General features: G+C 39.6%; 1 protein-coding gene across 4 annotated transcripts in view; it reads left to right on the forward strand.

Annotated features, from left to right (window-relative positions):
- Positions 1-236: 236 nt before the first annotated feature.
- The window catches only part of AEBP2 (AE binding protein 2), a 55,781-nt gene continuing 30,001 nt past the window's right edge, over positions 237-26,016 (forward strand). For 2 of the 4 annotated variants that reach the window (XM_080575782.1, XM_080575784.1), the window contains exons 1-3: positions 241-1,037; positions 18,252-18,459; positions 21,630-21,737. In XM_080575782.1, the coding sequence (XP_080431908.1) occupies positions 322-1,037; positions 18,252-18,459; positions 21,630-21,737 (1,032 nt within the window). In that variant the 5' untranslated portion in view covers positions 241-321. Of the gene's footprint in view, positions 1,038-18,251; positions 18,460-21,629; positions 21,738-26,016 lie in introns of all 4 variants that reach the window. The other 2 variants (XM_080575785.1, XM_080575783.1) reach the window with 2 other exon arrangements.

A 26,016-nucleotide genomic window follows, 5' to 3' on the forward strand; every position in this document is an offset into this window, starting at 1 on the left:
GCAGCCCCGCCCCGCGCGGCGCCGCCGCCCCGCCCTGCGCCCGTTGTTTGTCCCCGGGCGCCTCCCGTAGCGCGTGCGGCGGTGGCGGCGCTGCGGGCCCTCCTCTTTGCGGCTCACGCCGCCGCCGCGCGATTGTGCGGGTGAGGAGGGCGCGGGGCGGGAGTGGGGGGAGGGGGGAAGAGAGAGGGAGTGAGGGAGAGGGAGCGAGCGCGCGCGGCCGCGCGCACGCCGGGCACGCGCGCCCGGGCCGCGCGCCCGCCCCCGCCGCCGGCCGCGCGCGCGCGCCCGGCCCCGCTCGGCTCTTAGCGACTGGCAGGCGCCATGGCGGCCGCTCGCAGCGACATGGCGGAGCCGGAGGGGCCGCTTCCCGGCCAGGCGGCGGCCGCCGAGGAGGAGGAGGCGGCTGCCGCCGTCGCTGCTGCCGCCGCCGCCAGCTCCTCGTCGTCACCTTCGTCCTTGTCGTCGTCGGTGGTGGCCGCCGCGGAGCCGGAGCCGCTGCTGGTGCTGAACGGCGAGGCGGAGAGCATGTCGGAGCCCAGCCCGGAGAGCGCCAGCCAGGCCGGGGACGGGGAGGACGAGGACGACGAGGAAGAGGAGGAGGAGGAGGAGGAGGAAGACGAGGAGGAGGAAGAGGAGGAGGAGGAAGGCGGCGAGGAGGAGGCGAGCAGCCTTGTGGGGAGCAGCAGCGGCAGTACGAGCAGCGGCTGCTGCAGCGACGAGACCCGCTCGCTCAGCCCCGGCGGCAGCAGCGAGGCCGACGCCAAGGAGGAGCCCAAGGGCCCCCGGGGCAGCCAGGAGTCCGGGCTGGGCCGCGGCGGCGGCGGAGGAGGCGGCGGCGGAGGCGGCGGGGGGAGCAGCTCCAGCTCCTCCAGCAGCAGCAGCAGCAGCGTGTCCAGCGGCGGCGACGAGGGCTACGGCACCGGCACCGGCGGCGGCAGCGGCAGCAGCAGCTGCAGCGCCACGTCGGGGGGCCGGCGGGGCAGCCTGGAGATGTCGTCGGACGGCGAGCCCCTGAGCCGCATGGACTCGGAGGACAGGTCAGTGCGGGGCCCGCCCGCGCCGGGCCGGGCCGGGCCGGGAGGCCGCCGGGCGCCATGTCCTGCGGGGCCTCCCCGCCTCGCAGCGCCGGCTGTGGAGGCGGCGTCCCCGAGGGGTCCCCGGGGCGATGCTCCCCCCCCCTCCCCGAGCAGCCTCGGTGCTGTTTTTGGGAGCTGCTGTCGGGAGCCCCGCGGGTTGTGCCATGCGCCCGGACAGGCTGCCCTGGCGCGGGGAGGGGGGAGATGTTCTGGGCACGGGTCCTGCCTCCTCCGGGCTCAAATGGGAGTGGGAATCCCTCCCGCCTAGGGCAAAATCCCGCTGCACCCAAAGGGAAAGGGACCGGCCTTTCAGCACTAAGCACGCGCGGGTGATTAGCATGTGCTGGATTAAGCAGGGCTCAGTAATTTGGGGCTCAGACTCCTTTTTGGATGAATTCTGAACTCAGTAAATTTTAAAGGTTATTCCTTTGCTTTCCACATGCTGAAGGTATGTATCTTGTTCTGCCATGACTTCGGCTTGATTCTCGTGGAAAGGCACAAGCAAATTCTCACACATGGCTGAGTTCTGCATTTCAGGGCTCATTTAGCCCACGAAGTCGAGCATTTCAAGGAACACGACTTAGCTAGTGGCTTTCTTGGGTGCATGTGATACGATTTATTTGGCAAACGGGAAACAGAATGAAAAATGGGCGTGGGAGTAGAATTTTGTTGCTCCCTTCGCTAGTAAGTCCTTTCAAATACTTTAAGAAACTTCTATTTTTTTTTTTCAGTTTAGCATTAAAGTATCAGGTTTCATTGTAGAGTGAGTGAGTTAGTACAAACAATTCTGTTACTTTTCTTGAGAAAGTTTCATTATTAATTATGAAGAATTAAATATTTTGGCTCAGACACATACTTTAAATATGTTAGGTCACATTCTGTGTGGCTATAGAAATACCCATGGTGCAGAAGTGTGACATCACTAGATCTAACCTCAAGGGATAAAAACAAACAAACAAAACCCGCATGAGTCAGTTCCCCAAAACTGTGTAATTGCCTGAAAGCCATAAGAGAGGGAAAAAAAATGGTTCTTCTGGTTTCCACCTGACTTCTGAGGCTTCAGGGCACACAGGCGTTATGTTTTCTTTCCTTCAAACTTGTGCAAGATAAGAAGGTGTTTTTTTTTTTTTTTTTGAAAGCTGAGTTTTTTACTTGAAATCCAGTAAGTATGGGAGTAGATTTCTGGAGAAACAAAAAGTATATAGTTGAATTTTAGGTTAATTTTTTTTTTATTTTCATCAAATTCAATGCTAATCTTGACCTTTTTTGAGTCTTGTCAATTTATAGGTTAAGGAAATAACAGAAATTAGTTGCATGGATTTTCTGGCAGAACAACCGCATTACATTTTACTTGTACGCTCCAGACCTATTGTACATTTCTTTCTCTGTCATTGTTTTCATGCTTCTCATGTTATAGTGGCACAATTAAATCTGTGTGTGCACTCTTCATCGCTCCTTTCCAGTAGCGTTGGTGCAAACTGAGCTGCCGAGTGAGACCCTTTGTGTTTAGTGGTTTAAGCGAGGGCTGAGTCTTTGGTTTTAATCTTAGCGAAGTTTCATCTTGGAACTTCCACGCTGAAAACAGAGATGCGGAGAGGGAGTTTTGTAGTGTAGTTTCACAGCCTGCTTGTTGAGTTGGGTAGGAAAAGAACGATGCTACCAAGAGTGCTATTTATTTCTGATGATAAAAAAAAAAAAAAAGAAAAATTGTTTTGAGTACACTCCTTGCTGCAGTGTGGGGTAGACTGCATTATTGTTTTTGCTATGTGTAGTCCAAGTCACTTGGCCTACTGATACAAATGATAGCTGCCCCTTAGCAGCTGCTGAGAGCATAACGCACGTCTTTAAGATGATCAGACAAGCAGAGTGTTGCAAAAGGTAGGAAATGTGCAGAAAACTGGGAACAGTTTGGATGTAGAGGTGGAGATGCAGGTTTATGATAACGTATTAAATTCCTTAAAGGCTTGACCGTTCATTGGTTTGGTCAGCGCTAAATTAAAGTATAAATTCTGTAAGTACTGGAGGATGATATTTTATCTGTGAAGTGATGTTTTATATGAATAGTATATTGTACAGCAGTCTGTGATCTCTGCTGTCTACCTGTGTCCTGAATGAAGAATCTAACTTTTTGTCTCTGAAGTCCTAAGAAACTCAGTGCCATGTTGTCTCACAGAGCGTGGTATAGCAAGATTACCCGAGGGAGGGAGGAGAGAGGGAGGTTGCGCTAACACGCTTGAATTCACAGTCCCTGGGTTAAGCAAGAGGAAGGTGGCAGAAGGGTGTACTTGGTAAAGATTTGCCTGGTGTAGGCAGGTTTGCGAGCATTCAGATCATGCCCCTAGGCTTAGGATTTTTTTTTCTTGTTTCCTCTTTAGAAAATTTGAATGAATAAGAGGGTGTGGTGAGAGCGCCTGAATTCCTTAAGTGATCAAATTCCTCTCTCTCTATGTACAGCCTTTATCATTCTCTTTAATTATCAATGGGTTGTCTGTTTAAATTTGTTTTAGTGGTATGAACTACAAAACAAACTACATCTAAAACTGAACAGGAAAGCTTGCATGTAATCAAGACGTAGCTACTGTTCAGCTACTTCTGATACTAATGTTTTGAGAGTATGTTGAGAGTCATCTGCTAATAGAGAATAAATAATTTGGTGTGTTACACTAGGAAATCTGTAAGCATTTGAAAAAAAAGTACAAGAAACAAATGTGTTAAATATTGATGCCCTAAAACTTGGGGTGAATTTTAACTAGCTTTTCCCATGTACATAGATGGACTTTATGTTGTGTTAAAGCAGATTTAACCCCCCCACACACTCACACACCCCCCCTAAAAAAGCAAAACCCAAACTGGTATCTAGGATAACCAGGTGGCATTTTCAGCTCAGTGGTATCAGTAGGGAGAGTTCAGTGCAATAATTCTGGAACGATTACAGATCAATGAAATACCAGGCCCAGGTTTTTCCTGGGAACCATGCCATGTTCCCATTACTGTGCAAAAGTTTGCCTACTACTTTTGAGTGAGGTCAGATCAGCCGTCTCACTAATAATGGGCTGCATTCAGGTCTAGTTATCCTCCAGATTTACAGTTAGGACTAAGGCTATTATCAGCATGTGAATGCTGGTAATTTTCTTGTGCCTTTCTCCAACTTCAGACAAGTGCTGAAAGGATGGATACGTTTCTACACCGTCCTTTGGAGCAAGTAATCTTTCTACAGTGCTGAGAAACTTTTGCTATGTCTTTAAAAGCAAAAATAATGATTCAGTTGATTATTAAAAAAAAAAAGTAGCTGAGTTCATCACTGGGCTGCAAAGCTAGACCTAAGTGTATGCAGGGATTTGGGTTTAAATAGCTGATATGAATGCAGTGAAGGTGTGTCTGCAGCGCAGTTACTGCTGAACTACAATATTTACTTACAAACACTTAGATTGCTGAAATTGTTTAAATGTTATTAGGTTGAAAGCTTATTATGGAAGTGTATTTAAATCTGAAGTAATTTTGTTACCAGGTTGTTTGATTTAGAGAGCAGTGGTAGACTTTGCAATTGTAGTAAAATGTTTAGCAGAAGTTAAAATATCATATGGCTTTACTTATTTTGTTGTGTTGCTTTTTTTTTTTTTTTACCCTTGTGAATTTGCCTTGTAGTTTGCTTAGAAGTTACCCCTGGTCTTTTGTGCTTACATCATCTTTAGCCTTCTTTAGAAGTTTATCCTTTGCTCCCTCCTCTTACTGACCAGGTAAGAGGCACTGAAATTATGTTTCAACCGGAGGTGTGCACATGCTGTTCTCCTGACCAAGTACCAGTGCTCGCTGAGTAGCTGGTAGGCCAAACCTAACAGGTGGCTGCTGGACCCATGCAGCAATCTCTTCCTCAGACACAGTCTTTTTCACAGAACAGCCTTTTCACCTCTATCGTTATTCGCCCCTGAAATCAGTTATTGGGAGGGACTGACGATGTGACAACGTAAGCCTCAGCTTTCTGGGAGAACCCGACTAAAAATAATATTAAAGGAAACTTAAGTATCTTAATCACGTTAGACCTGTAGAATGCTTCTAGAAATATTCTGTCCCAGTGTAATAGGTGAGCAGCTCTTCACTCAGCCTTGAAAATGCCCATTTCAAGGAAGGTTTTCTTTAATAATAAACATTTTTATGCTTAAGATTTTTATGTTCTTCATTTTATAGCTTAAGATTTTTCTTCTTTTTATAGAATGAAGTAAGGCAGAGTGAAACTAACAGATTGAACAATAAGAGATTTAGATGAAAAGATGAAGAATCCAGAATCTAGCCTTAGTTTTTTAACCTTGTTTAAAATGAAGGCATAGTCAATGTTCTAATATGCACGCTGATTTAAAAATATTAGTTCTTTAGAGTTCTTATTGCAGTTCTTATTAGATCTAGTTTTTAAACCTTCAAAAGTGAGTAATTTTCAAGGCAGGCTAGGCAGTGACACATGAATTGTAAGAGTGATGTTTATGACGGCAGAATAGTAAAACTGAAATATAATCAGGAAGGCATATGGTACTAATAGGTATGCTTCATGTGTCCATGTGACCAGATTAAAAAGTGCTTCAGGCCTCTCTGCTGCATAGTCTCACTTGTTCCTATCCAGGAAGTGAAGAATCATTCATTAACACTTATGGTAAGGTGGTTAAGTCGTTCCATTTTTGTAGTGTGTGTGTCATACTGACGCGTCATAGTGGGCCGCATAGGAGATTACATGAGATTTCAAAATTCTGCTGAAAATTATATTTGTATTGTCTGCATTTGTTGTTATTTGCTTTCAAATTGCAGAATAAAACTGCTGTTTCTGTAATTGTTATGCTCAGTTCTTTCTGGCACTGAAGAAAATAGCTTTTGATGGGAAGACAAAACAGCACAAACTTTAAACAGCTAGTATCTTTATTACTGGAGTTGTTGCTTGGTATAATTGAGTGGTTAACATGAGGTCTTTTTGTGGACTAGATGAAAGAGCTTGCTGTAATGAACTGTGTTTGTAGTAATATTTAAATACACTTCATAGAATTTTGAGAAATAATTTCCTATTCAGTGTAAGAGATAATTGGTATGACTGTTATGTTGGGTTTGTACATTCACACAGGCCTACGTGCATTTTGCTTAACTTTGTGACACCATTAAGTCTTGCAACTTTTGAATGTGAGATTTGTATTGGTGAGCAACTTTAGGGGATTTCCTAGGCAGTAGTGGAAGGAGCTGCGTTGATTTCCAACGCCCTCCCCACCCAACACACACTTTCCAGTTAAGCTGCGTATTGCATGTAGCCTGAACATCTCTTTGGGAAAAGTGTGAGGTGCATTTCTGAAGTTGCTTGCGGATCAAACTTCTTGGGTAATGCAGTAAAAATATACTATTATTGCTGCTGTTAGTGCAGCTCTGATCTGCACATCTTTCCAATAGCTTTATATGTTTTTTTAAATTAAAACAGAAATAAAACAATGTCCAATTAACTATCCAATTAGAGAATAATGGTGGGGGAATAAGCAGTATGCAGAGCTGACGTGGAATGTGGCAGTATGGGAGGAAGTGTAGACCCCAGTGCGTTGTGGTTGTTGTAGTGCAGGCTGTTACTGGGTGAAAAGTGGGGACATAGCTTAGAAGGGAGCAGACAGAGCATTTGAGGTTGGAATAGGGGTTTCCAGCAAGGGGAAAAAGTGAGATGCATGCAGAAAACTTTCTTGTATGATAGGGAGTGAATTATAACTAATAGCCTGAGGAAAAAGTGCGAGCTTAACCTGAAAGAAGTGAAAAATCAGTGCCTGCCATAGAGGAGCCAAGTAATTTCAGGGAAATTGGTGGGAATGTAAATCCATCTACCTTAAGCAGCAGATTTTTTTTTTTTCCACCATTACCCCTGTTGCTATAAAAAAAAGCTTGCTAAAAAAAACAAAAGTGGTAGTTTTAGAAGCTTCTTCAAGTCAGAGATTTTTTGTTTTGTTATCCAGCTATGTAACTGGTTCCTTTTTATCATTTTATATGCTTAATGTCTAGAGTTGTTGATATTTAGAAAATGAACATGTTCAGATAAATGTTCCTTATGGAATGTTTATATTTCATTTTCTGTTATGCCTGCTATTTATCATTGGTTTTGTGATGCATTAAGGTGATGTTTACAATTGTCAGGTTGTGATTCTGCAAAACTAAAAAATAAATCATTGGTGAAAGAAATCTTTAGCCTCTCACTCAAGATGCGGTATGCTTTTTTCCCTTCATGGTGGTAAAATGCCAAAAAAAAAAAAAAAAAAAGGCAACCTGGGATTTCATTTTCCGTGTCTGATTTGCTTCTCTGTGGTTCTCTTTACGCTAAAATTTAATTTTTTAACTATCGTTTGCTAAACGTCACTTGATTAGTTGTATAGTTGTACTGGATACTTTCTTTAATAGAGTATTACTTGAGGCATATGCTAAGATATTCGATAGCTATATAAAAGCAAAAGATTTAATTTGATACCATCTTGAAAGTCATGTAGTCATCATGATGCACTTTATAAGGCTGCTATAATCCACACAAGCTTGTGAAGTATCAGTAAAGTGAACCTAAGTGATCTGAGTTTAGAGGCTTGTAAAAGACAAGATTATTGTCACATATTAGGGGTAGTATCATTTATTAAGTATACTTCAATAAGAATGCAATATAAAGATTCTTCACTTACTGTTAAGATTAATGTTGTTCCATGCAGCATTTTGTACAAATTACCAGTTCCCCTGCAAAATTGCAGTGAGGTCCTTACTTTGATCATTATAGTTCGTGTTGTAAGTAAGGCTTCAAATATAAAAGTTCTTAAGGAAATACTTTCATTACATAGTAAACAGAGAATTGTAAACTTTTTTTTTTGAAATAAAAATATTTCTTTGCATTTCTTTGGTAGATTTCCTGGGGCTGATTTGCATGCCAAACTGTAGATTAGACAAATTATACAAGTTGTTAATTTAGTGTCGAGTGGAACAGAATCAAACCATAATTATGACCTTTCTGTTATGAACTGAATGAGTTAGAGAAGTAAAACTCCATTGGTTTCTCTGCTTTTGATGCCTGATTAATACTTGAGAAGTAGCAACTTTTCACTGAAGTATGAAGTTGCTATTTCATAGAAGGCTGTCCTGTCTGTCTGTATTTTTCTTAAGTCAAACAACTGTAACTGAAATTGGAGGGGGAGGTGCGTCTCCTGAGACTTTCATCTTTTTCTGGTTGTCTTCTGCTTATTTTTTGAGTTAGATGTTCAGGAGTGGGGATAGGTATCCTGTGAATGGGAAAGTAATGGAGACACATGGTGGGATTTCCTTAACACTATACCTGAAGGTTTTTATTTCCAATGCTTTTATTTCCACTTTGTATTAATCGTGGTTCTTAGAATGGAAAGCATGCTAAAAGAAGTGACAGGTTTTTTTTTTAACTACTGATTGTATTTCAGTGAAGATTTAAAATGATGAAGCACATGTTGCTATTCCCTGAGTTTCGAAGGTGATAATCAGGTTGAAGATGAATTGTTTCCCAGAAATGAAAGTCAGTGTTATTTGTATCTTTAAGGCAGAACCAGGTACAGTTTCTTGATTTGTGTAATGCTTTTGCATATGTAGTCTGTTTGCTGTTGTATCACAAGGCATGCACATTTAACCTGCTGTAGTTTGTCAGTGCTCTTCTGAGACTTTGCGTTCCAAGTTTCCTTATAATATTATCTGTTCCTCTGTATGCTACAGCTCAGGTGATAAACTGGTTTTGTTAAATTAATACATAACCCAAATATTCTGGGGCTGACAATCTAAATAATCAAAGTAGGTGATTCAAGAGAGTGGAAACAGCTCTAGAGGGGTGGTGATTCATAACATGCTTTCTCAGTCATGTTTTTTTTCCTGTACGTTTGTTATTTTAAGTTTCTTTGATTTCTCTATCTTGAAGAGCTTTTCTATCTTCTCCCAGTTTTATACCATCAAACTGAAATGTTTGTAGTGTTATTCCCTTTTCTAGGTATTTACACCTAATGTAGAAATCGCTTTACTCTAAAATTAGCTGTTCCTTCAAAAAACTTCAAAACAAATTTTAATATTACCAGTAGTCACACTAAATAAAACTATCTCCCTGACTTCTTGTTTTCCACTATGTAGATTTCTTAGTAATCTACAGATACTCAAGTTTTCCAGACTTGTTTTTAAGATTGATTTATAGCATTATAGAATCATGGAATATCCTGAGTTGGAAGAGACCCACAAGGATCGTGGAGTCTGAGTTCTGGCTCCACACAGGACCGCCCAAAAACCAGACCTTATGTCTGACAGTGTTGTTCAAATGCTTCTTGAACTCTGGCAGGCTCAGTGCCATGACCACTGCCCTGGACAGCCTGTCCCAGTGTCTGACCACCCTCTGGGTGCAGAACCTTTTTCCTAAAACTCAGCGCAATCCTCCCCTGTCCCAGCTCTGTGCCATTCCCTCGGGTCCTGTCGCTGCCCCCAGAGAGCAGAGCTCAGCGCCTGCCCCTCCGCTCCCCTCGTGAGGGAGCTGCAGGCCGCCATGAGGCCTCCCCTCAGCCTGCTCTGCTTGGGGCTGAACAAACCAAGGGGCCTCAGCTGCTCCTCATATGTCTTCCCCTGCAGACCCTTCACCCTATTTGTAGCCCTCCTTTGGACACTTACAGTTTTAGATCTTTCTTATACTGTGGCACCCAAAACTGCACGCAGGACTCAAGGCTGCAGAACGCTTAAGCCTTGTTCATTTGGAAAAACTTGTGTTAGAATAACTTCATCTGTGTGAACATAGGTTTGAGTTAAAAACAAACAAACAAAAAGCCTAAATGACTCAGAAGCACAAGTTCTTAAGTGCTTAAAACATGGTAGTGGACTTTTACTTCATGTAATTCTGCCTTGTTTTCAGCCAGATACTCTCATTTCTTATTGCCATATGAACAATCTTATTCTTTTGCAACCATTTAGTATTCTGCAATCCGTTTTTGTTTTGATGATGGTTTATCTCCATGTGTTATTTTTTTCTTCTGGTAGCTTTTTTTGAATTCAGAAACTGATCATTATCAGTCATGAAATGGTTTTGGATGTGTTCTAAGGAAAATCGATAGGAAAGCTTCTCAGAAATGTAGGTAGATGAAGCTATTTCAATTTTGAAGATTCTCTTTGGATTACTTGCTGAATAAATGGAGAAAAAACAACAACAACAAAAAAAAACCAGCCTCCAGGAGCTCCAAACCATCATAACATTTTAATGTTGCAGTTAAACTGCATCCATTAAAATAAGTGGAGCTGTTTTTGCTTGTGGAACACAAACGTTTGATTTGGGGAGTTAAATCGATAATCCTGCAAATTTAGTAGTAGAAATGTGTGTTACTAATGTAGATATATCATAAATTACTGAACTTGCCGAGGGTGGAAAAGGGAACAAAAAAAGATCAGGCAAGTTCTTCGCTCTGTTGCTGGCTCATAGTGGTTGCTCATGTTTTGTGAGCTCTCCTTTTTTCTTTAGATCTGCTTTAATCTCACTTTTAAATTGACATGTTCATTTGGAGACCACAAAGCAAAGTGAACTGCATTTTATTAAATACTGGTAATCATGATGTTGATGTTCTGATAGTAACACTGTGAAGAGGTTGGTAGTAAAGTTTACTTGATATTCATTCAAAGTCAGCAAAAGTTAAATCTTAATGCAAAGCCGTATTTGTTCTTTCTCTGCTTTAATGTCAGAGCTAATTTAGCCATTTCTGGTATTTACAGCTGAAATTGTTAGCTCCTTTGAACAATGTTTGTCCTACTTCAGTTTTTGACAGCTTTGCTCTGCAGTTCCTGTTGTTGAGCAGAGCATGAAGAAGCAAAAGTTAATCATGTGGTGATGCTTGGAGAATATATATAGCTGCTCCTATGTTTGGAAGTGATAGAGATTTATATAAAAAATAAAATCTTAGGGCAGATGCAGGACAGATGTATCCTATGAAGGATGGGAGCTCAGGGTTCATCATGTAATCACTTTCATACTTAGAGGATTTATCTTCACCTGTCCATTGATTACATAGGAATTCTATAGGAAATAATAAGTGTAAATCACTTTGAACTTGGTGGCTTCAAAAAGCTGAAAAACTGCTAGGTGGCCTGCAGTTTTTGTGGAACTGTTGGTCTGAGCTGTGTCCCAGACTTCTACACCCTGCCTTGAAAAGGAATAGAGAAATGAGGTAACTTGTGACATGTTTCTTTTCACTCTTGACTTGTCCCGGTGAAATGAAGATTATGTAGTACTCAGGTGTGTCACTAGGCAAGTCATTTTTTTTTCCTTTCAATTTTTGTTCTGTTTTGAATTGGCATTTGTAATTGAATGATTGGGATTGGTGCTGTTTGTTTTGTGTGGGGATTAGTACCTAACTGTGATTTGGTCTTCCATGTTGTAAAAGCTTTTCTGTAGGAGTTCTAGGTTTTAACCCTTGAAGTTGTTGTAAGAAATGCCTGTCATTCATGACTTTTCCATTATTCTAAGTTTCTTGAGTGTTCAGTTCAGTCTCCTTAAGTTTATCTCATATGAATTGGAACAAAACAGCTGAAGCTTCGTGCAAATAACAAGATATTTCACAAGCTAGGGAAAGCTAAAGAAACTAGCATGGTATTTTTTTATCTTTAAAATAGCCACCTACTTCCAGTGAGGTTGACAGTATTTGGATTCTTGAATGTTAATTATGCTTTTATCTAGTCAGAGGCAGTCTTCTGTGGATTTGATGCTTTATGACTTCATCACTGTGTAGTTTAGAAGAAACTGTTTTAAAAGATTCATCAGTCACATTTAGTGCATCTTGATGGCTATTCTGCAGTTGTTTTAGCAATGCTGCAGTGTATGTTCCCTGAAGTCTATGTTGGTTTTAAATTTGTTCCATTACAAGATGAGTTTATTTATTATAGGATCTGTCAAGTCATTTCCCTTGGTGTTAGCTGAAATTATCTGGGTCCTCTGCTGACATACGAAACATCTGGGGACTGGAAGCTGAGCATTCTCAGTGGAGGTACTGTAGCTCTGCAATGAGCTCCTGTTGATCAGGCTGAACTACTGTTTGTTGACCCTCAAGGGCATGGTATAAGGCCCATCTGTTAGGTCTGAATTTTGCCAGAGGGAAGGTTACTTCAGTTAAGGTTTAGAGGGAGTATGTCTAGCAGACATTAAAAATATAATAGTAAATTAGTTGAGATTTTGTGCACGTGTTTGGTGCCTGGCTCTACTATTTCTTGAAGTTCCCAGTGTCTAATGGGGGTTCATGGAAAGTAAAAATGCAGTTATGCTGTTCTTGCTTCTTTTTTTTATCGATACTCTTTCTGGACTCCTACTGTCGTTCTGAAAGATTAAAAAAACAGGGAAAGAAAAAAATTGGGACACTTCATTCATTAAATTCAATGTAAGGGATTACTTGCAGTAGTGAGGAAATCAATCTCCTCGGGGAGCTAAGTATATGTCAGGAATGATGTGCAATACACCATTTTCTTGAATGCATTAGATCACAGGCTTGTTATATTTTCATTCACATTTAACTGTACACAGCAGTTAGTACCCAAATGTGAATGTGGTAAGCTAAGTGGTTGGAAACTTGAGCGTCTTAAGTCGGGAAGAATTTGGAGTGTTTTTTTTTTCTTTCCTCAAAGGGAATACTTGTACTTACGCGACTCCAACAATGGCTTAATTTCACTCAAATCCTTAAAGGAGAATAACAAGCCAGGACTGAAAATGCTTAAAGAACTTTTTGTGTGTATTCTCTCTCTATAAGGTAGAAATGGCTGCTAACTTGTAGCAAGTTTTTAAGCTACTGTTGCTAAGGCTTTAGTTTCAGGATTGTTTCTAAATACAGTTTGGACTGGATTTAAGCAGCAAGATGCATTTGGTTCACATACACCATAGGCTATGCAGGTAACTAATGTTTTAACATGAAAGTGATGGTTAAGAAAAAAATCTTAATACATCCTCATTATCAAGGTGATTATTTTTAGCTAGAGGTAAAATGTAAAAATAAGACCTCAAACTGCCTTTGAGGTAATGATTCCTCTACTTAAGCTTACATTAATTGTGTTGCTTAATGAATGCACTTTAAATGTCAGTTTCATTTCAAAGCTGTTGATCTTAATATAGGAAAAATCGGAAAAGAGGAAAAGGTCCAGCTCTTCTGAGAAGACTGTATTTTCAGTTCTACCTTGCTGTACCTGGAAGGAAGGCATTGTTTGCCAGTGTTTACAGGCTTGGTAAAAATTAGGTAGTGGTTTAGTAGGCGTTTTGGAATGGCATTCGGTCCTAAAAATCTCACTTTTTTTTTTTCAGGTTGATTCTGATGCTTGGATTAGGATGAAAGTGGGGAATAACAAACTGGAAGACTATGTTGTTGTGCTTGCTGTAACAGTTTTAAATTTTAGTAATTAGTCAGTCGTTTGAATGGTGCTTCTTAAAAACAGCTATTGTGTATGCAGGCTCTCTCCAGCAGTGACTGTTTTTGATGCTCTATTGTTTGGGATGACCTCTGAGTTGAACTCTCTGAAACTCAAATGTCTAATGTTCTTCATCAGGCTATGGTCTATAGATCCATTACAATAGAGCTGGAGCCTGCTTACAGCTTGGGAGCAAACCCAGACCTGTCTGTCACTAGCAATAGGGGAATGCCACAAGCGCTTAAGTTCGACTAGTGTCATTCTGCTTTGATAGTGGCAGTCAGGATTTAAACAGATCTCCTGGCTGGGGAAAAAGGACTGGGGGGGTGGGGTGGCAAGGGAAAGCTTGCTTTAAATTATTTAGCTAAAATATGTTTCGATATATATAGTTTTTTAATCTGTAGTTTTCCAGAATGTCTCTGCTTTCATTAGTTTTTTATGTTCTCTTTTTGATGCATATTATTAGTTCCTCATTTGGAGGTGCAGATTTCAGATGGGAAAGCAGAGCAGGAGATGTACTTTCTATTATTACCTTCCCTTTTGTTACAGGACTTTTCCTTTCCTCGGGTTGTACTAAGCAGATAGTGTCAGATTAGATTGGAAATCTCCTATTCAGAGATTGAAAGATACACGGACACCGCCGTAGTAGTCCAGCCCTGTTTGGGCTGGGTTGCCATGCTTCAGGCTGGGAAAAGACTCAAGTGGGCTAGATAAAATGTTGGAATGTGTGCATACATCTTACCCACTTGAGCGTCCTGCTCTCGTGTCCTTTCTGAAATCCAGAGGAGTGACACAGTGGGTAGGTAAATCAGCAGATCTAGCAAAAAGCATTGCAGCGAGTTCTTGACAGACTTCAGGAGCAGCCACTGTTCCGATTATGAAACCTACCATCATTTTTCTCCTTCATCTTGAAATGGCAATTGAAGAGCAAGTGACCTTCCAAGTCAAGTGTCTTCTCTGATGACATATAGGCTGTGAACTTTTCTGTGAAAAGCTTCCTGATACTTTCTCAGCATATAGCCTACTAGAGAAAATGTACACATGCTTGAGCTGTACACAACATGTCAGATGTTGCTGGTCTTTAGGTCTTTCGTGGATTCTCTTCATGGGCTTTACCTCTTTCCCAGGTGTCCCAGAACTCACTGAGAAAGACCACCCTACTCCCCCCCCCCCCCCCCCCCCCCAAAAAAAAAATCTAGGTTCTTAGAGTGCAGCAGTACTAGATGGCTGATGACCTGCAATAGGTTGCTTCTGGAGGGGAAAAAAAAACCATACTTTTAAAAATTTGGTTATTTCTTGAAAAGGAATATATTAGAGTAGCAAGTTTCTTGCATTTTATGGGAATGTGTCAGAAGAACAATCAGAGAATGGCGATCTCCTGTTGTGTGACCCCTGGTCATTTTGTTTTATAAGCAATTTACCTATTTCTATAGTAGGTTCTGTTACAGCAATATTCATCTGCACTTCTAATGTCTTGGTTAAGCAAACTAGAAGAAAGGAAGGAGTTCTGTTAAATACTGACATATTATCACTCATCTGGATTTCAGTTACCTATTTTTAATTTTTCGTATCTCTTGATTAGACTATAGAAGCATGGTCCAGTGTAACACTTCATCCTTTGCTTCCAAGAAATTCTGTACATTACCTCTTATTTTAAATGCTGTGGGCAATCTTTTTATTCCAGTTGCTCTAATATTAAATTTTAATCACAGAGTCATCGAATAATCTAGATTGGAAAAGACCTTCAACATCAGTCCAACCGACAGCCTGACCTACGGAGTCCTGCTGCTAAACCATGTCCCTTTGCTGCACATCCACACGTCTCTTAAAAACCTCCAGGGATGCAACGCAAATATTAGCCTTTAGCAAGCACTTAGGCTGTTAGAACTAAACTAAGCAAACACTTAAACCGTTACAACCAGATTGGCTCTCTAAGTGTTACTGGTTTCTCCTGTCATTAATAAACCTACCCATTGTGTTGTTGGCTGGATTGTTATTACTAGTTCCAACTTTTACATATTTTTCTCCAAAAATAAGAATAATTTTCTACAAGTAGGATAGCATATTGAAGGGAAAAAAAAAAAAGCCTGAGTATCTGCATTTCCTGAGCTGTAAAAACGTAGACTTGTGGTTTTGAGGAGGTCAGTGTATGTTGCATTGCACTTATAATATGAAATAAACTCTCTCATGCTACAAGTTGATCAATGATTTTTTTCATAGCAGCTTAGAAATTAATTGTGCTGCATGCCTGTGAACTAATGAAACCACACATGCAGACATGCATGCACCCATCCTTCACAGAACTTGTACTGGGCTGTGCTTTCTGATTGCTTTCCCACTCAAGACCAAGCTTTAAAAGCAGGGAACCCTTAGAACTAAGCTGAATAACCAGTCTTAGACTGTCCTTGTGGTCACCAGCACTGCGTTGCTGCTTAGTCTTTTTGCAATATGCCTGTTTGTGGGGTTTTGGGGAATAGTAGTAATGCTGTCAGTGAAACATGAACTGACAGTAAATAGCTTGGAAGTTTGAGCTCTTGCATAAAATGTTGATCGAATCCCATACGTTGGTACCTTTCAGCCATGAGACAGTGAGGGCTCTTTATTCACTTGAAACGATCAGAGAGGGCTATCGTAGGAGCAGTGTGTCTGTAGTGCCTCACCAGCCTTCATTAAGCGACTTCCTGTTGGAACCATTGATCAGTGTAACGCTACTTTGTTCAACAGAAGCGGTCGGGCTGTGTCATCTTGTCTGGGTTCAAAGCTGCTGCTGAAAGCTGATTTTGTGGAAACTATTTGGGTAACTAGAACTCAGGTGTGTGGGAGCTGCATTAAGTTATTTATATAACTGTCTTTTTCATCCCATTGGTAGATTTTGCTTCCATAACTTGATTTTACTTTCAGGAGTAATTTTTGGCATAGGTATCAGCTGAGGAAGGAACGTCAGTTCCTTGGTGCATCTGTTGTAGTGGGCCTGGCATGGGGGAAAAACAGGGATTGAATGCAACGTATTTTACACTTAAAGCATGGCAATTTCTTAGAAAGATACTAATGCCTGTATCCAGTGGTTTGCAGTTAGTGGCTGTTAGGACTGTAGCTTCAACTCGGTGCTAGTTGCATTTTTTTTTTTTGGACGTTTCTGGTGATTATAAAACAGGCTTTTGGGGAAATACAAATATGGAACAGATTCAAAACCACATCTGTAGGCTTCTGTTGGCCACCTTTGCTTTATCACTAGTCACAGATTGTGAATTTACATTATGAAAGGAACCAAGACTACTTTTTGTAGTGCAGAAGAAAGAAGGTGGGGCGGCAGGTGGGGCATGGAAAGCTGGGTGTATTCAGGATATGGAAAATGGAAGAGAATAATCGTGGGCACATGGAAAAATGCTCTGTAGCAGGAAAGTGCCAGTATGGCTTTCACTGAGAGAAGGCATGCCTTGTAAATTGTTAGACCTTTTTTTGAAAATCAAAAATAAAGCATGGTATTTGTATAATACTTAGCAAGTTAATTTTTGATAGGCTTCTATTAAGACCCAAACCCGTTGACAGGGTCTCTAAAACTTTCTCATTTGGATTAACTTGGAAAACAAAAGCCTAAGAATAACTTTCCAGTTTTAATGATATAAGGAGAATAATGGGTTGGAAGACAATTTCAAAAGGTTGTCTGGGTTGTGGTAATCAGCATTTTCCAAAGTGTTACGTTACTGGTAACTCTCTCTTCCAGATCAGAGTTTGCTCATGAAACCAAATTATTCGGGGTAGTTAAAACTAAATCTTAATGGGAAAGCATTGCAAAGGGAATCTGTTATTTTTCTTTACTGGAAATTCTGATGAGACATTGGGAAATTTTTCCCTCTTCCCACAATGAGGTTAATCAGACAGTGGAAAAACTGTTCAGAAAGGCAGCAGAAGCTCCAACCTTTGAAAACATCCATTAAAAACTTAACTGTATGAGACTATGAGCAACCTGATCTCACTTGGTCCTGTTTGAGCAGCAAATTGGACCAACCGACCTCCTGAGGTCCTATCAAAGAAGAGCTGTTCTTTAGTTCTATGACTTTGTGGAAGACAGAAACATGAAGGGTTCTAAAAGGCAACGAGCAAGTTTACAAGGTTTGAAAAAAAAGTTATGTCAGTAGTTATTTAATTTTTATCCAGGAACAATATCTATCTCTGTGCTTTTTGCCTTAATATGAAAAGAGTACTCCACGCTTTTTTTTTTCTGCCGAGATACAGAGCAGAACAGCTGACAAAAATGACCCTGCAAAGTTTCAAAAGGCAAAAAAAAACACAGTAGTTTAGATTACGCATGTGATAGACATGCTGCTGGGCCTTGGAGTTAAGTGCAGGAGTCTCTTAAACATTCTGTAAAACTTCACTTCTGTATTATTTTTAAGGCTTTAGTGTTAGTTGTGGATGCTGGTCTAGATATACGTCTGGTAAACACTATGCTTAGCAAAAACAATGAATGACTGACGTAGTTTAAAAATAACCATGTTAACACAAAATTTTCTCACAGGTCAGTGAATGGGAGGAAAGTTTTCCAGCTCTCCCTTTTGTTGACAGTGTCCAGAAGAAGTTATACTATGGAGTGATAGTGGTTATGCCCTGACTGAATATTTTACTTTACTTAAGGTGATGAGCCATAATAAATAAGTTTAAAGTCTTCTTTTTAACCTGTCTAAATGAATCTGATGCAAAGCCCTAAAGAGCTACAGTTTTTATATGTTCCATCAATGTGTAACAAATACAAACATTCTCCTTTTCTTACAGCATAAGCAGCACTATTATGGATGTAGATAGCACAATTTCCAGTGGGCGTTCAACTCCAGTAATGATGAATGGGCAAGGAGTTCCTGCCTCCTCTGCAAAAAGCATCGCTTACAACTGTTGTTGGGACCACTGCCATGCTTGCTTCAGCTCCAGCCCGGATTTGGCAGATCATATTCGTTCCATACATGTGGATGGTCAACGAGGAGGGGTTGGTGTTAATTTTTTTTTCCTCCCTCTTTCTTACTGTTGTTTTATTCTGTGGTGACAGTAGTAAATTTTATGTTTTATGTTATAAAGTATCAGTTGTTTAGCTACTGGCAACTGATACTGGGTCCTCAGTGTTGTGGCACTAGGCATTCAGCTGGTGTGTTTTCCATAACACACTTGATTTGGTATTCTGTGGTTTTGATTGAATGTCTACCTTTAAGAATATAGTATGTTCCTAATGAAATATTCAAACTTACTGGATATTTGATAGATTTGCTAATTTCTCAGCATCCTGAGGATGCTGTTTTTAAGTGCTTATACTTGGAATTCATTTTCTTACAACTTTTAGTGTATGTGCTTCTGCATATTAACTCAGGCAAAGTTATATCATGATTATTTTTACAGATAGAGTTTTATTAGAAATAATATATAAACAGAATATGTTATAGGGCAGATGTAAAACTGGTCATCTTGGGAGTACAAAGTCTTACCAAAACAGTTCTGTTTGTAGTACTGACAGCAGGTCTTTGGATGTTATACCTTCAATATAACTGCATCTAGTATTATTTTTTAAATTGAGGTACATATATGAGCATACATCTTTTGGTCTAATACCTGGTCAAGTGGTGCAGTTTAGGTTGGTTTCACAATTTTAATGTTTTAACACCTCTCCAAATAGCGTAATTTCAATTCTGTACTTAACTCCCTGCTTCCCAGCCTCCTAAATTACCTTTAACGCCTGGAATATTTCAGGTAAACTACCTTTAAATCAAACACAAGCAGTCTGCTTTCAGTGCTATATGTTGCATGTCTAACTTTTTGGACAGCTAATACCAACTCTTAACCTGGAATAATCTTTATCTTCAACTTCTGTCTTGCTGCTTCTTTAAGATGTGAATATGTCAAATGTTAGGTAATTACGTATTATCTTAAGGAGCCTTAAATAAGATGCAAATTTGCATCACATTATATAGTTTCCTATGTAATTGTGTCACTGTGACAGGTGTGACTCACTGGTTGCATTTAGCTAATGTTATTTGGTATGACTGAACTTCCAGCTTGATATTTAGTGACTCTTTTTCAAGTCCAAGCTTTAGGCAGAATCATCCAGCTAGTGAGCTAGCTTTTTAGTCACTCGTGAGATAGATTTCAGTAGCTCTATTCACAGTTCTATAGAAGTATTATGTGAATCCTGTATAAAACAATTAAATGGATGAGGTGTATCAGTATCCTGGGGGCTGTCAACGTAACTGCATGACCTTCGTCCCATCTGTAACCCCTTTTAATTTCTTAAAAAGGGATTGGAAGATTTTTCCAGATTTTTTTGTACTGTTCTTCTGCTCATTCACATTGTGTGGCATGATTTGTGGGTATTTTCACATTGAAAATGTTAGACTGTGTTTTGTCTTTCTGAATGAGATAGTTGTTGGAAGCATCAAACAAGCGCCTGAGCGTTGCCCTCAGTTCACACTTTTATTCCCAGTGGTGGAGTTGGTTTCTTTTTCAAAAAGTTCTTCCAATAGATGCTGTGGAAAGGGACTGATGCTGGCTGTTTGGTTTCAAGGATTTGTCTGCCACCTGCTGGCGAGGTGTTTAAGTGTTGTTAGAGATCATGTGGTTTTGGTAGGATTTCAGATACTACTCAACTGAGTGACTATAAATTTGAAGGAAAATAGTTGTAGTATCTGCTTCTTGAGAACTTAAAAGCAAAGTGATAAGCTTGCTTGTATGGTTATAATGTATTTTTTTCAACCTAATATTGAGATAATGGCTCCAAACCAGCCCAGGAAGCCCGAACCAGAACAATGAAGAGCCCAGGAGACTGTAATGAAATAATTTTACTTTTCTGAAATACTTTGTCAGAAATATTTTGGGTTCAGATTTTAGACAGGTGGTCACAAGAAGCCTTGCTAGGGTTTCTGGGAGGTTGTTGTAAAACCAAGTGCATGTTTTTTTGAGGGGATTGCATTTCAACTATCTGTTGTTCTCCTTTGAGTGCTCTGCAGTTTGCTGTTGATGGTGGAAATTTTGAGATAGTTATGTAGCTGTTGTACTGACAGGAATCTCAGACTTCAGTTCTGTGGCTGCAGGGGGATCTTAAAACTGATGAGCAGCAGACACTAAAACCTCAGTTGGGCCTTATCGGTCAGGAGACCTTGATCAGTCATACAGGCATGCATGGTTTTCAAGCTTTGCTTTAGTAAGTTGAGGTGTCTGTCTGTTATATAGCAAGCACATCGCACGCTCGTCTGGCTGTTCTTTTGTTTTGAAAGTACAGTCTTTTGATGATTCTTTTTTTTTCTTTCTGAAAGAGAACAAGAAGCTCAAATTCAATTAATTCCCTGCAGGTCTGAAAGGTATTCTGAAAGTATATTGGACAATGCTATTCCTGGGGACTGTATTCTGCTGCTAAAAATCAGGGCTGTATCCCTTCCTCCTCCCTTCCGCCCTCCGACTTGTTGAGGAAATTCTAATGAAAGCCAAGTTCATTGAGCTTTTTTATTCTCTAGGTTATAGATAGACACAATGAGAGGAGAGAGAAAAGCAGCATGAGTAAGTTCTACCCTTTAATGCACTATTGTGCATGTGACTAATCTGTATACCGGAATAGCCAAACACCTGTAGGTTTTGAATCCTATGAAAAATTTTCCCTTTCTTCATCAGGAAGGGAGTGGAAGGCCTTAACTAGGGGTATCAAGTATTCCATACGATAAAACTGATATTTAAATAATTGGATTTTAAGACTTTGCCATTCTCAAAGAATGAAATCATTACTTGCTTATGAGCATAAATCATCTTTCTATCTTTGCTATCCGTAAAACGTAAATTTTATCGCTTACAAATTTTCTATCTCAATATCTCTGATACTGATATGCGGTACAAACACAAACTGTGGCTGGATGTTGTGGCTTTTTGATTGTGTTTATCTGAAGCATCTTTTGGCTTTTGACATTTGTTTCACTGACCTGTTGTTGTTTTTTTTTTTAAATACTTGTGGTTGCAATTATTTTTGCCTTGGTGAAACGAGAATTGTGATGCAAAATAAATGGTGGTTTCAAAATTCTTTGAACTAATTTGTATTGTGGAAACAGGCTTCTTTGCTAATCTACTTTTGAAATTTTTTCTGTTTTCTTTGACTTATGTAAACTTACCACGTTTTTACTTTATTAGGTGTTTGTTTGCTTGTGGAAAGGTTGCAAAGTATATAATACACCTTCAACAAGTCAAAGTTGGTTGCAGAGGCATATGCTGACACACAGTGGGGACAAACCTTTCAAGGTAAGGTTCATAGCAAGGTACATCATCCTTTATTTTAAGAGCGATCCTATTCATTTTTTCTGATAGAATGTATTAATTGAAAAATGCCATCACAGGAGGATTTCTTAACATATCAAGCTAGCTGAGCTTTGGTCTTTGCCTTGATGGTGCCCAAAGATCGTGTTCTGTTATGAAAACAGTTGAAGATACCATTATTTCTTCTCTGTCCCTGTTGCTTTTAATCTGTAAATGGTAGTGGAATCTAAAACTAAATAACGATTAAGTTTACTTTTGTGTACGTTTTCCTGTTGAGTTGTTTACACACTGTAACAGTGAGATATTTTGCTTCATGCTTTACACTTTGGATGATGCCTAGTGGTACACATTCTGTGCTTGAATAAGAGCTGTTCTTGTTAACAAAATTCAGTTGAAACAGTCAGTGACTACTTACGGTTAACCTCTCTGAGAATAATAAGGAAGTCAGGAATGCAGGACCGTTGAGCTGACTGTATTTCCTGCGTAGTATTTTCTAACTTTCTCTTTCTTTCTCCCCCTAATCTGTACCTGCAATTCTAGGTATAGTAGTGTTTATCATTCCCATATCCACCAATCCGTTATTAATGAGTTGCTTCATCCTCTTATGGATACAGTTGGGGCAGTTCATAGCTGTCAGTCCTGGATCACTTTATGGTAAGTTCCACCCACACTACTTCAGACTGAAGTTCTCCTTCCATCTAGGATTTAAAAAATGAATTAGGGCTTTTTATTAAATGTAGGTAGCATTTTATATCTTCCTCCCCCTCCCTGCCCCAACCTCACCAAGTTTTAGTCACTGCTTCTCCACTACCCTCTCCTCTCTTTCTTCTCACGTAATATCATCTGCTTATTTATTTTAGGGCAGTTTTATTTCTAAAAATTTCTTTTCTGTTACAGTGACCTCTTCCAGAAGTTACTACTTCTGCACAGATTTTTAACAGTAGTTGTGACGGATAACAAAACTATACTCAAAGCTTAGAGAGTAAAAATAGCTCAATGCAAGTGAAAGCTTTTTTTTTTTCCACTAGTTTTGTGAAGACTAGACTTTTTCCAAACTGCTTAATTTAGCGTGAAAACTTCTGACAGAGTGAATGACGGTGGGGGAAACTTGCAAACTCGCTCTGGAGTTTATTCCTTTGTTCAAAGGAATTAAGTTAACATACTCTTGAAAGCATAGTGTAAGGATTATAGATCCCTGAGATCTTGCAGATGTGATTGTTCTAGTAACCTAATTGTAACTGCTGATCCCTGAATCAAACTTGAAAATGAGTCATTAGGGGAAACTTGTACCTTATTTCTTCTCATTTTAGAATTAAGTAGTTTATGTGCCTTAAAGTGTAATAGCAGGTTTCTGTCTTAAAAGTCTTCTGGTAGGTTAGTTTGTAGACCTGCTTGGTGTAGATCAAAGAAACTCGCTTTAGAGGCACGAGGTTTAAAAGAGGTAGGCATACCTCAGGAAATAATAGTATTTCTTGAGTCTTGTGAGTTATATAGTGAAGTCAGTAAAAGCTTGATAACCCATTTTTTTTAGATAAGCTGGTTACAGCTAGAGCTGTAAGACTTCAAACAGTTAATTCTGATAAGCATCTTGTGTTAACTAGCTGGTGAAATAGTACATACTTTTCTGTAATTTCTAGTCATACTAGGGGAAAGAATAAAACGCAGGCAACTATTGCACTAGTTTGTCATGGCTCAAAGTCTGTTACTTCATTTTTTTTCCTACTGTTGTCTTCAGTGTTTCTGTTTGCATTTTGTCTTTGTATTTCTCAATCTGTTCCTGGGGGCTTTGAATAGAGGATAATTCTGGTCCTGTAACTTCTTTTGTTCCCCTTTCATTTATGCTGAATATTGGCTTCAGAGCCCCCATGATTTAGCCAAGTATGTGATTGTGATAACTTGTTAGTTACCTAGACCCCTTTGTTCACTTGATCCTTTTCTTTTTCAAGCTTTTGAAATCTGTTGTCTGATACAAAAGCATTTAAGAGTGCTGAATATTAGTCTTGGTCAATTCAAGAACAGTTACTGCTTCATTTTATGGCAGTTTTTCAAAAACTAAGCATTTTTTGCATTTAGCTGTTCTTATAAATCCTAATGGCTCAGATTTTTAGCAAAACACAAATTTTTCTATTTGATTGTATTAAAGACCTCTTGTTCTTGATTACTACAATGTCTCCCAACCCCCCCCCCCCCCAAATATTGCTTCATAAGAATACATTAGTTCTAGTATAAAAAAAAGGAGTCATTGTCACTTCATAGTACTCAATGAAAATGCCAAGTCATTCAGTGTTTTGTTAAAAATAAATAAATGTCAGGGTTTGTGAAGAATCGACTTAGAAGGCAGTGGAAATGATAGAGCTGTATGCTGTTGTCTAGAGAACTGTTCAGAATTGTTTTAAGAAAGGCAAAGAACGTTAGCTAGGACAGTGATGAAGCTCTTGTAAAGGGAAGACTGTTGTAAAGGCAGGAGGAAAACCAAAATTGTTTAATGATGAGTGGAGATTAATAAATATGTGGCAGGCTGCTACATGCTTATACCTCTAATGAAAATAAGAGGAAAAAAGTGCTTTCTTAAATTGAAAAGCAGCTGGGGACTGTCTCAGGCATAAAGCTGTCTTTTGCAGAACTATTCTGTTGAAGAATATGTCCCTGTCCTGTCTGCCTTTTGTTTGCAAATGAATTCATTTTATGTAGTTGCCCATTTTGGGTTTAATTCTCAATTTTTGTGATGCATGTAATGCTGTCCTTTGATTTAAAGGCTGTATCCTACTGTAAATTAGCTTCTCTGCTTTTATTTTAAAAGGTCTTTGTGGGTTTACCTGCCTTTTCCATGCATGCATATAAACTACATGACTGCATGGTTCATTTGTCACCGAGATGAACCCACTTCTAAATCACAAAGACAATTGTTTCATATTGTTGTAAATTTCTCCTGTGGTTTCTGTTTGTGTGGTTTAGCATGTCCCCCTCGATATTACAATACCTGTGACATAGGAAAGGTAAATTTGCTTATGAATACCTATTTTTGAGATATTAGCTCTATTTTTATACGGGGCAATTTCCTAATAGTGTGTGATCAGTTAATTAGAAGACATTTTACATCTGATTCATCTGCTAAACTGAGGCAAAAATGATAAGTTCGATCTTTGGGGCACAACTTTGGACCTTGGTTCCCCTTCAGTCATCAGATTTCTTTGCTTTTTTTTTATTTCCTCCCTTTTCCTAAACGTTTTAGTGCTGTTGGCCTTAGGTTTCATGTGTAACACATGGATGGACTATTTTTATTTGAGGCCATCATCACTAATGTTTGTTATTTAGAAAATAGTCTTACCTAAGGCACCCATGAATCCCTCCAAAGTAAGTGTGTCAATTAAATGAGACACAGTTACCATTGATGCTAATTTTCAGTCTCTAATCAAGTATTTCTGCAAAGCAGTATGCTTTTCTAGTCGTTCTTTGGATGCGCTGTTTGCTAAATTTGTTTCTCATGTCAAGAGGATCAAAGACTGGTCTTGCAAAATATTTCTATCTGAGAACTTACTGGCCTTCTTTGGACCCACTGTTAGGTATTTTTGGAGATACACTACTCTTCTTAATACCTGAAGTTCATTGCTTTTGTGCTGCTGGAAGTTCTCTTAGTTTGTAACAGTCTGGTTCTAGCCATTTTTCCAGCCTTTTTTTGTTGTTACAGGCATTCATTTAATATAGGTGTTTTCAGAGCATGTAATTTTTTCTCTGAAGATATTCAGTATGTTCATGTTTGTATATCATTTTATATCCAGAGCTGAGAGAGAGAAAGCTAGATATTACTTTTTTTATAGTTTTACTGTATTTTTGCAGCTTTTTAGAAATGGTTGAAATACTCAAAGTATCATCATCACGTAGTAGTTGTCCTATCTGAAGTTCAACAACTTAAAAACTTTCAGGCTTTCAGAACATACAAACAGATGGAACTAGAGGAATAATCTGCTGAGATAGATAGAAAACTGATGCTGGTAACTGGCAAGCTGAGAAAGAATTGTCTTAACTTGGCTGTTAGAAACAGTTGAATAGTTATTGTGCTGTGACAATCTGCATTTTTTTAGCACTGTTTCTGGTACTCAGAATTTTTTGAAGTGCTACTTGCTGCTGCAGAAGGCATTAAAAGTTAGTTACTTGTAGACATACCAAAAGAACTCTTAGCATGTAGTGTAGATGACCAAATACAAGGTGTTAGGCCCAATGAAAGGACAAATGGTAGAGTGAGCTTAAACGTGTGGGAGATATT

Source organism: Anser brachyrhynchus (assembly GCF_964034855.1).
Source record: "Anser brachyrhynchus genome assembly, chromosome: 1".
Taxonomy (NCBI): domain Eukaryota; kingdom Metazoa; phylum Chordata; class Aves; order Anseriformes; family Anatidae; genus Anser; species Anser brachyrhynchus.